A 12,133-nucleotide genomic window follows, 5' to 3' on the forward strand; every position below is an offset into this window, starting at 1 on the left:
GAGCCATCAGAGCAAATTATCCTTTTCACATTTCCTCCACTTGTATCCAGTTGTATAAAACTAGCTCAATTATATATATATATATATAAACCACAAGAGAATTTGAACTAAAAATCATACACCTACTGCTAATACAAAGCAGACAAATAAAACATAGTCTAGATAGGGTGACTACTTTAACGGTATCATCTGGCATTTTTCTTTTCATATTACATACACTAATGAGCAAAATATTAGTAATTGTACTTACACTTTAAACCTGTTTTGGAAAGCATTGAGTAAAAGAAGAAAAGAGAGAAAGAGAGAAAGTTACATTAAAAATATTGCATTCATAATAGATTAATATCTGACTTATACTAAATCATGAACAATTTATTGGTTATACTCTGACACAGATTTAATGATATAGTAGAAAATTTATATCAATTCAGAAAGTGAAAATAGTGAGCACTTATTATTACTGTCACAGTCATATAAGTTGTTAAAATATTCATACAGAAAAATAAATGAACTAAATGGAATAAGGAAAACCTTACTAAAATATGGGTATGTGAATTTCAACTTTGATAGAGAAATAGAATATTAAAAGTGATCTGATATTTATAATCAGCTTCTTGGTTTACTAAGCTTGAAGAATATTAAAGGAATAGAGAGAGTAGAGGAGGGACATCAGAGGAATGGTGGCATGATGGATCCTTTTGGTCTCTCCCCTTGAAGTTTTGACAATTTGAATGAATATAATTCAACAATGATTTCTCTGCTCAACACACAAACATGCCTGAGAGATCTGCACATTGAAACATCCAAAAGTGGGCAAGTGGAAGAAAACTGGGGAGACAAGAAGGGAAAAGAGCACAAAGGAGCCATGGATGCTGTCCTAAAGCCCAGAGCTCACTTCGGGGCTCACCAGGGAGAGGGGAGGAGTGAGATTGTGGTTGAAATCCCTTCAGCAGGGAGGAGCAAAGAGATTTAGTGAGCATTCCTGCAAGAGTGGGTAGTATTACCTGCAGCTGAACCCAGGGATAAAGCACAAAGGTATGGGCACAGTTGTCTTGCAATCAGCATTCTGGACAGAGAAACAAAGCCACAGAGCCTGGCCATCTTCCATTAACCTCCCAGAGCTTGCCTCTTTTCAGCTTTTGTGTCAGGCTGCCAAGCACATTATTTGCAAACTCTACAACTGGTACTACAGAAACACCTTTCCTCTGAGCAAAGGGTACACTCTGCCATTATTCCCATGATCAGGCGGAGACACAGAGGAGATGCCACAAAGGTCCACTTGCTAAGAGGGCAAAGCAACAAAAGCGATAGCTGGATTCCCTCATCTTACTCCACCCATACACATCATGGTTGCACTGCTGATGATGTCTGGCTGCAAAGAAACTGCACTGTGATTTCACAGATTTGGAGCCCCATTGCCCACTGTGTTCCCTATCAGGCTGGTTCCTTACAACCCAAGCAACTGAATCACAGGGGAGGTGTCCACCTTTCCAGGGAGCACAGGCCATTTTCCATCACCCTGTAGAGATGTAAAAAAGCCATAGAAGGGAAAGAGAGATTAAAAAACACAACAATGTAATCACAAGTGCTACCTACTGGACAATAATAGAAAAACTTATCAATTTATTATAGAATTGCCACTTATACATAAGATGCCTAGACAGAGAAGAAATCCATCAAATACCATGAATAACCAAATTAATGAGGCAGCTCAGAAAGAAAATAAATAATCTCTAGAGAATAAACTTAAAGACATGAAAATATGTGATTTAAGTGACAGACTTCAAGACTTCAGTTCTAAAAAACTCAACAAGTGCAAGAAAAAATAGGTAATGAACCAAGAAACAAAATCAATGAATGAAACATGTACTTTACCAAGAGATTGAAATTTAAAAAAAGAAGAAATATAAATTCTGGAGAAGAAGAATTCAATAAAAGAGATAAAAATAAACTGGTGAGAATAGTAAATAGAACTGGCCAGATGGTGAAAATAATTAGTGATATTAAAGACAGAAATCTAGAAATGATGCAGAGATAAGAAGAGAGAGACTTAAGCATAAAAAATAAAAGAACTCTGCAAGAACTATGTGACTCTATCAGAAAAAGCAAAATAAGAATAATAGGTATACAGAAGAAAGGAAGCAGGGAACAGAGACCCTATTCAAACAAATATTTGATGAGAACTTCCCAAACCTATGGAAAGAGCTAGATCCTCAAAACAAGAAGCAAAGAGAACACCTAATCACCTCAATCCAAAAAGACCTTCTCCAAGGCACATTTTGTTAAAACTGTGAGAAATTAATGACAAAGAGTTCTCAGGCAACCAGAGAAAAGAAGAAAGTAACCCATAAAGAATGGCCCATTAGGTTATCATTGGACTTCTCAACAGAAACTCTACAAGTTAGAAGATTGGAACCAAGTATTTTAACTACTGAGAGAGTTAACTACCAGCCAAGAATAACACATCCAACAAAGTTATCCTTTAAATATGAAGGAGACATCAAGACTTTTCCAGACATACAGCAATAGAGGGAATTTATCATCAGAAGACCTCCATTGCAGGAAATACTTAATGGGGGTTATTCTATCTGAAACAAAGAACAAAAATGACATGAAACTAAAAGTAAAATCATCAACAAACTCACAGCATAAATAGGGATAATTTGTGACAACAAACACATAAAAGAGGAAAGGATAAAAATCTAAATTTGCAAAGGAGGATGCAGATTAGATGCATTCAAAAGAAAAACTAGTGTATATATGAAACATTTTTTTAAATAAATTTAATGGTAACCACACAAAAAACTCAAAACTAAGACACATAACATAAAACAAAGAGGAAACAGAGGGAAAAATGTGGAATACCATCAAACAAAAAACAACAGAGAGAAACACAAAGGAAAACAACCAAGGGAGGGACAGAGCTACCAGAAAAAAAAAAAAAAAGATAAAATGGTTATTGGAAATCTTTATACATTAATAATAATCCTAAATGCAAATGTACTGGGTTCAGCAATAAATAAGGCACAGAGTAGCAGATTGAATCAGAAAACAAAACCCAATCTTATGCTGCCTTCAGGAGACATATCTAAGCTGCAAAAACCAAGTCAGACTCAAAGTAAAAGGATGGAAAATGATTCTCCAAGCAAATAGCATCTACAAAAAAACCAGGTGTAGCCATACTTATATCTGACTAAATAGATTTCAAGATAACAAAGGTAACATGAGACAAAGGTGGACATTTTATAATAATAAAGGGGGACACTACATCAAGAAAACATACCAGTTTTCAGTATATATGCACCCAATCAGGGAGCACCAAAATACATAAAGCAAGTGTTAACAGAACTAAAGAGAGCAACTGGCAAAGACACAATCATAGTAGAAGCCCAAATGACTCCACTGATAGTGCTAAATAGATCATCCTGACAGAAAATAAATAAAGGAATATTGGCCTTAAATAACACATTAGACCAAATGGACATAATTGACATTTACAGAGCTTTCCATCCCATAACATCAGATTACACATTCTTCTCCAGTGCACATGAAACATTCCCATGGATAGACCATATTTTGGGACATAAAACCAGCCTTAAGAAATTAAAAGACTGAAATCAACCAAGCATAATTTCTGACCACACACTTTGAAATTATAAATCAACTCTAAAAAGGAAGTAAAAACACCCACAAACATGTAGGGATTGAACAGCATACCACTAAAAAGTGACTGGGTCAAAAAAAAGAAAAGTGAGATTAAAAGACAGACAAAAAAGAGCGATAATGTGACATCTCAAAACTTATAGGATGAACTGAAAGCAGTAACAAGAGGGGAGTTTATATCATGATAGGCCTATCTCAAGGAATAAGAAAAATGTCAGGTAAACAACCTAAAGAACTAAAAAAAAAAAAAAAAAAAGAATAACTAAAACAGCTTAAAGTCAGCAGAAGAAAGGAAATTGTAAAAATTAAAGCATAGTTGAACAAAAAAAGAGAACAAAACAACTATACAAAAATTAATACAATAAACAACTTTTTTTAAGTTAAATAAAATTGCCAACCCCCTAGCTAGACTCAATAAGAAAAAAAGAGAAAAGACTCAAATAAACAAAGTAAAAAATGAAAGAGAAGTTACCACAGACATCACAGAAATACAAAGGAATATACTAGAATACTATGAAACACTATATTCAACAAAATCAGTAACCTATAAGAAACAGATAAGTTCCTAGAAATATATATAAACTTCCTAGACTGAATCATGAAGAATTAGAGAATCTAAATAGTCTGATCAATAGTGAAGAAATTGAAACCATCAAAAATAAAAGTATAGGATCAAATGGCTTCACTAGTGAATTCAACTAAACATTCAAAGAAGATTTCATACCTATCCTTCTCAAGCTCTTCCAAAAATTGAAGATGAGACAGTAATTTCTAAAATATTTTATGACCAACATAATCCTGATACCAAAACTTGGCAAGTATAACACACAAAAAGAAAACTACAGATCAGTATCTCTGATCAATACAGATACAAAAGTCCTAAACAAATCAAGTACAACAATACAATACAAAAATAATAGATCACAATCAATTGGAGTTCATTCCAGGGGCACAAGGATGATTCAACATATGCAAATCAATCACTGTAATACACCACATTAACAAAACAAAGAATAAAATTTATATGATCTTATCAATAGAAACAGAAAAAGCATTTGATAAGATACAACTTCCATTTGTGATTAAATCACTCAATACAATAGGTATATGTAGAAGAAAAGTACCTCAACATAGTAAAGTCTATATAAGACAGATTCTCAGCTACTAACATACAATGTTGAAAAACTAAAATCTTTTTCTCAAAGATCAGGAACATGACAAGGATGTCCATTCTCACCACTCATATTAAACATAATATTAAAAGCCCTAGACAGAGCAATCAGGCAAGAGAAATAAAACAGAAGGCATACAGATTTGGAATGAAGAATTAAAAATGTCACTTTCTGCACATGACATGAGTCTGTATATAGAAAACCTTATCAATTCTACCAAAAAATGACTAGAAACAATAAACCAATACAGTAAAGTTGCAGGATACAAAATAAATGTACTGCATTCTTATATACTAACAATGGAATTTCAGAAAAAGAAATTAAAAAACAAACAAACAAATAATTCCTTTTGTAGTTGCAGCAAAAATAATTAAATACCCAGGAATAAACTTAAGAAGGTTTTGAAGGAGCTATATACTGAAAACAACAACACATTATTAAGAGATTGAAAAAGATACAATGAAATGGAAAGATATTCCATGTTCATGGACTGAAAGAATCAACATAGTTAGAATGGCCATATTACTTTGGGTAATATTCAGATTTAATACAATCTTCATCAAAATTCCAATGACATTTTTTAAAGAAATAGAACTAAAAAATTATCAGATTTGTATGGAAACACAAAATACCCCAATTAGCTAAAGCAATTCTGAGAATAAATAACAAACCTGGAAGCATCACACCACATGGCTTCAAATTATACTACAGAGCAACAATAATCAAAACAACATGCATTGGCAGAAAAAAAGATGCACATACTAATGGAACAGAATTGAGAGCCCAGAAATAAATACATATGTATATGGGCAAATAATTTTCAGCAAAGGAGCCAAAACATACAATGGAGAAAAGAAAGCCTCTTCAATAAATGGTGCTGGGAAAAATGCAAAGCTACAAGCAAAGGAATTAAACTAAACTACAGTTGTCCCCATGTACAAAAATTAACTCAAAATGAATCAAACACCTAAATATAAGATGTGAAACAATAAATTACATAGAAAGTAACATAGGTGCTAAACTATGGATTTGGATCATAGAGAATATTTTATGAATTTGACCCCAAAAAGAAATAAAGGCAAAATTAATTAATGGGACTACATCAAACTAAAAAGTTTTTGCAGAGCAAATGAAACTGCCAACAAAACAAATAGGCAACCAAACAAATGTGAGAAGATATTTACAAACAACAGCTCTGACAAGGGGTTAATATCCAAAATATACAAAGAACTTATATAATCAATGCTATTAAAAAATGGGCAGAGGACCTAAACAGATACCTCTCCCAAGAAGACATACAAATGCCCAACAGATATATGAAAATATACTCAACGTCACTAGCTATTAGGGAAATAAAAATCAAAACTACAATGAAATACCACCTCACACCTTTATCAGCCAGACAGGAATAATAAGTGTTGGAGAGGCTGTAGAGAAAAAGGGACCATCGTTCACTGCTGGTGGGAATGTGAACTGGTACAGCCCCTATGAGAAACAGTATGGAGGTTCCTCAAAAAATTAAGAGTAGAGTTACCATATGACCCAGCAATCTCTTCTGGGTATCTACCCAAAAAATTTTAAAACATTTATTCACAAATATATATGTACCCCAATGTTCATTGCAGTATTATTCTTGGTGCTCTAGACATGGAAACAACCAAAGTATCTTTCAGTAGATAATTAGATAAAGAATATGTGGTACATATACACAATGGAATGTTACTCAGTCATAAGAAATACTGCCATTTGGAACAACATGGATGGACCTTGAAAATATCATGCTAAGAGAAATAACTGACTCATAAAAAGTTAAGGGCCATATGATTTCACTAATATGTGGAATACAAAACTGAAATTCATCGACACAGACAACAGTATAATGGTTACCAGAGGGAAGGGCGGTAGGTGTAGCAAAGGTTAAAGGGGGTCAAATATATGTTGATGAAACCTATATAACCTTATTAACCAATGTCACACCAATAACTTTAATAAAAGATAGTAATAGAATAGAATCAGGCAGCACATTCTGATTGTACTCTTGGCTTCACTTTGAAACTGAACAATAAATTCATGATGCTGTCCTGAATCATGTGGCTCAGTGGGTTAGGTGTTGTCCTGAAAACTGAAAGATCACTGGTTCAATTCTGGTCAGGGCACAGGCCTGGGTTGCGGGTCAGGTACCTGCTTGGGGGCATGAAAGAGGCAACCAATCAATATTTCTCTTGCGTATTGATGTTTCTCTCTCTTGCTCCTTTCCTCTCTATCTAAAAATGAATAAATACAATCTTTAAAATATAAAATAAAAATAAATTAATGGCACATTTTTCATATTTGCTTCTTGGTTTTTCCATGCATTGCAAATTTTATTTTATTTTACTTTGAGATTTTATTTTTAGAGAGATGGGAAGGGAAGGAGGAAGAGAGAGATAGAAACATCAAGGTGTGGTTGCCTCTCGCATGCCTCCAACCAGGGACTTGGTCTACAACCCAGGCATGTGCTCTGACTAGGAATTGAACCAGCATCTTTTGGTTCTCAGGCCAGCACTTAATCCACTGAGCTACATCAGCCAGGGCTATGCATTGCAAATTTTAAAGATACATCTTAATATAAAAGAAAAACCATCCATTCTAATTTTATTTACAAGCAGAATATGAAGGTACAAGAGTTGGACTTTTAAAAATAGAATTTTACTTTGAAACATGAGCAGTGCAAAACTCATTTAGTTTAATTCTGTTAAACTATAAAAAGCAATAACTAACATTAATTCATAGTGTTGAACTGATTACTAGACTAAAAATAACTGCATAATGCATCTATAAATGTTTAAATATTAACTATCTTAATTATTTGTTAAATTTCATACTACTGAATTTAATATCCAGTGTTTGATCACTGCATTGCATGTCAAATAAAGGTTTTGTCATTGATAATATTGCTAGCAGAATATAATAAATCTCTTTTGGAAATAGTTGAATAAAAAAAGATAACTTTAATGCAAATTATATTTAATGTGAATATTCATACTGGGTTGATAGCTTAATAATTTAAAACAATTTTTCCAGTATTGAATTTTTTCTTAGGCCTTAAAGTTGAGATAACTATTGATTTGTTAAGAATACATGAAACACCAATATATCAACCTAAATATTATACAGGGTATTTGCAACTTCACATTGCTTATATGGTGGAAAATATTTTTATAGCATCTTGATGCAGAGGACACTTTTTAACTTTCATATTGTAATTACCTTACCTTATTCAATTCAAAAGGAAGTTCTTGGTGTTAGAGAACAAAGATAGTGGTAAAATAATATATAAGGACTTTCCTTGTAGGTATTTTAAATAATGAATAGCAGTTATAACCTTATTTCTTACTGTTTGTTATAACAGCATTTTTTAATATGATTTATTACTCTTATTTGCTATTTATTTTCATTTTGAGCCACTCTTATAGATACTTCTCTTCTTAACCTATTCCCAAGTATTCTTACCAATAAACAGAGATAAAATGTGAAAGTCTCTATCACAATGGTTCCTCATAACTAGTGTCAGATACAAATAGCTAACTAGCCTATCTCAAATATGTATGTTTAAATTAGGTATAATTGCATGACTTCTTTGAAGGGCTTAAATAAGAAAAATTATAGCTATTTTAAATGATTATGTTTTCCTAGAAAAACGTTGGCTTATACAACCAATATATACTGTTAGATGTGATAATACAGGTTCTGTAAAGGCTACCTAGGAAGACAAGAAACACATGGAAAATTACATAGTATGTGCTATAATTTTTTAATGATTTTGCCAACACTGATCATCTGCACAGAGGTAAATTTAACGTTATGGATAAAAACCTACCATGCCAATGTAGTTAAGCTATGGACTTTCCTTTGGAACTGGCTGAAAGGAGTATCTGCATGCCTTTCACTGCCTTTCCCCCAGGAGACCTATTACCTTCTCTCCCAAGGCTCTTATCCTGATGAAGAGCATAAACAAAGACATGGCAGCTAACCAAATATTCCTTTTGGATGAGAGTATATTAAGAGCTCAGAAACACTGAATGATCTGTGAAAAATGCATGGGAAGTTTACCTTGTTTTCCTTTAAAGGAAGATCATTTGGTATAGGAAAGATACAGTAATCCCAGAAGGGCTGCACCATTGATATTTTACAACCACAAAGCCATGTTACCAGAGCTGATTTTTCCAGAACACCTTCCTGAGGAACTATCCACATTTAGCATCTATGAATACTTACTGTCTGTAGCTGACCAAAACCACCAAGACAGCAGGAATACAGCAGATGATAATGATGAAGGCCAGGGCCAGCAAGGCCCCTTCTGTGTAGCCTAGAGTTTCTCCTCGCTTTTTAATGCTGGTCACTGCTGCCGGAGTCCGAATCTCCAGAATGCGTCCTCCTTCCCCATAATGTGGTTGAAAGTCTTTATTGATATCGAGCAGTTTGCCATCCAAAAATCTTTATTGTGAGATAAATAGCAAAATTAATAATATTAACCGAGAAAAGCTTTTTTAAAATAAAATCTTTTGTAATATTTTATATTTCCAATTGAAACACAAACTCAGACAAGTCTTGTTACAAATTAAAAAAGCATATATAAAAGAAAGAGCAATAAGAAGAGTAATTATGCATGTATATGCACATCAAAATATTGATAACAATGGGCCTTACTTAACATGCTTACAGGCTTGGGAAAAGTCATTATCAATACCATTGAACTTACTATCACTATATTGAGATTATTAATACTATTATGTTATTCAGGTATAATTAAATATAATTTTCAACTTTGATAGCATAATTTAAAATAGCGTTCTTGCATTTCATCTCCTTGGGTCATCAAAATAATCCTGTAAAATAGAACATAATAATATTGACTTACTGCAGTTATACAGTTATTGAAACAAATCTGAGGCACCAACTCAAGCTTTCAGACTCAAATATATCTGTGTTCTAGACACTACCTTAAATATCAACACTCTCAAATTCAAAATAAAACAATAGCTTATGGTAAATTTATTTTTTATTTTTTTTAGAGACAGGGGCAGGGAGGAAGAAAGAGAGAGGAGAAACATTAATGTTTGAGAGAAGCATCGATTGGCTCCTTACACATCCCCAACTGAAGACTTGGCCCTAAACCAAGGCCAGTGCCCTGACTGGGAACCAAATCTGTGAACTTTTTGGTTTGAAGGCGGGTGCTCAATCCACCAAGCCACACCAGCTGGGGCCACACATTTTTACTTAAGCTTCTTTACTATAATATAAGGCAATTAGGATTTTTTTTTAAAACAAATATACTTCTGAGGATAAAAGATATGCTTTTTAAAGCAATTTTCTTAGGCTATTTTTAGACATGTTAAAAATATAATAAAGTTTTACAGATTGCTAAAGCACTACAATAGAATGGAATGATGAAACTTTTTGTTTGAATTGTTTATCAGATAAAGTAATAAATTGCAAATAAAGTATAGACTTAGGGTCATTTCACAAGAAATACTATATTTATTAAAAACTGGGAAGGATCAAAAGTTGAGTAATATCATTAAGTGCAGAGAAAATTTTACACCTATTCTGCAAAACCCACTTGAGAGATCACAAATCTATTGGATTCCTGTATTTGATATCAAGTCACATAAAAGAAGATTTGTCAAGCATTCTACACTACAACAGCTACACTTTTTAGATATTTATTTTGGTTTATTTACCAATTTAGGTAAATTTTATAATTGTTTATTAGAAGAAGTTATTGTTGTAGAACCCATGCCTGATCTAGATTTTATTTTATTTTTTCTTTTACATGCAGAACAACTTGCCTAGGTTAAAAAAATCTTGAATTATATTTTCCCTTAAAATTTTGAAACTTTGATTTCAGTACCCTTGACACTTTGCACACAGGTGGGGTGTATAAGGCTTATCTAAGTTTTTTTCCTTTATAATCAAGTCATTTTCATTTCTGTTTCAATGGTTTCAAAACATATGCAGATACTTTTGAAGGAAACATGAGTACCTTTTCACTGATTTTGCCTGTAATATAATATAATAAAAACTTTTAGTTCTATTTTCAGTTTTCATTTCTGTGATAACTACTACAATTCTTACCTCAAGGATACCTATAATTATCAGGCTGTATCTTAATTAACCTCTAAATATTTTTAGATCTCTTTCATGATTTTTGTATCTTTTTTATGTCTGTGTAAATATGCTATTAGCTTCTCATGTATATACTTCATGCTGCCAATTTATTTTTCAGATAATTTATCTTTTCAGGGAGGGCTGAATCTAGACTTTCAATGCATTTTATATTTTCTCCCTGATTTCAGGACTAAGAATTCTTGTATCTCCTAACAAATATATCTGTCTTTGAAGAAATAATTTAATTGGTTCTCCCTGGAACATGGGCTAACCCACAGCCAGTTAATGAAAGCAGAGGAATGGCATACCCCAATTAGTCTTTTCACTCACCACCACATGGGAGAGGACCAATTCTCCCTTTGCAGTATTTTTAGCAGAAACAGGGGGAGGGTTCAGGGCATGTAAAACACATACATTGTTTCATAATCTCATACCATCTTGCTTTCTGCTAAAATGTTAAACTTGCTTTCAGTAGGAGAATATTTCCAGAGATACACAGTCTACCTCTGGGTCATCAGTATATTATCTGCTTTACTTTGTTTTTCAGTATTTATTACTAATCCCATTTTCCTTCTGTCTACTTATTCTTGAAAGAAAATAGATCTGCAAAACTCAACGTCATGAAGAAATGTGATTTCTTTATTCTCATCCAATTTGCTTAAAAACAGTTCTTAAGTCTAAGGGTGAGTCAAAGAGATCTTGTCCCAGTATCTAACCAACATTGATTACTGACCTGTTTTCCTGTGATGAGACAAATTCTTAAATCAAATTTCATGTCTTTTGATTCGGTCAACTGATGGAACACATGCCAACATGTATTCCTTCTCTTTTTACTTGAGTGGGAGGGACCCAACTTTAAAAGTACAGTGTGTTCACCACCAGTCTACCCTGCATTTCACCTTGATGATTCAGGTGTTGTAATTACATATTAATATAGAAATAAAAGGGACTGTGGGCAGGAGAATGTACTCTGTACTTTACAGAGACCCATACCTAAACAGTAGATGGGCAGCTGCCTATTTCCATGATAGGTACACAATATCAGTCTCTAATACAGTTTTACAGAATGGACAATGTTTAACACGTTAACACATCTGCTCACATACATTCATTCCATTTGGATATGTTGTTTTCCTTAATAAAGCCAG

At 33.2% G+C, this 12,133-nt stretch overlaps 1 protein-coding gene across 11 annotated transcripts in view; it reads right to left on the reverse strand.

Moving 5' to 3' along the window:
- Nucleotides 1–12,133, reverse strand: part of PCDH15 (protocadherin related 15) — a 686,961-nt gene that overhangs the window by 20,126 nt on the left and 654,702 nt on the right. For 8 of the 11 annotated variants that reach the window (XM_090279288.1, XM_090279289.1, XM_090279282.1 and 5 more), the window contains 2 exons: nt 9,093–9,311; nt 251–259 (listed from right to left, as the gene is read on the reverse strand). In XM_090279288.1, coding sequence (XP_090135414.1) covers nt 251–259; nt 9,093–9,311 — 228 coding nt within the window. The remainder of the gene's footprint in view (nt 1–250; nt 260–9,092; nt 9,312–12,133) is intronic. The other 3 variants (XM_090279283.1, XM_090279285.1, XM_090279278.1) reach the window with 1 other exon arrangement.

Source organism: Furipterus horrens, unplaced genomic scaffold (genome assembly GCF_987537825.1).
Source record: "Furipterus horrens unplaced genomic scaffold, mFurHor1.1.pri manual_scaffold_5, whole genome shotgun sequence".
NCBI classification, from domain to species: Eukaryota; Metazoa; Chordata; class Mammalia; order Chiroptera; family Furipteridae; genus Furipterus; species Furipterus horrens.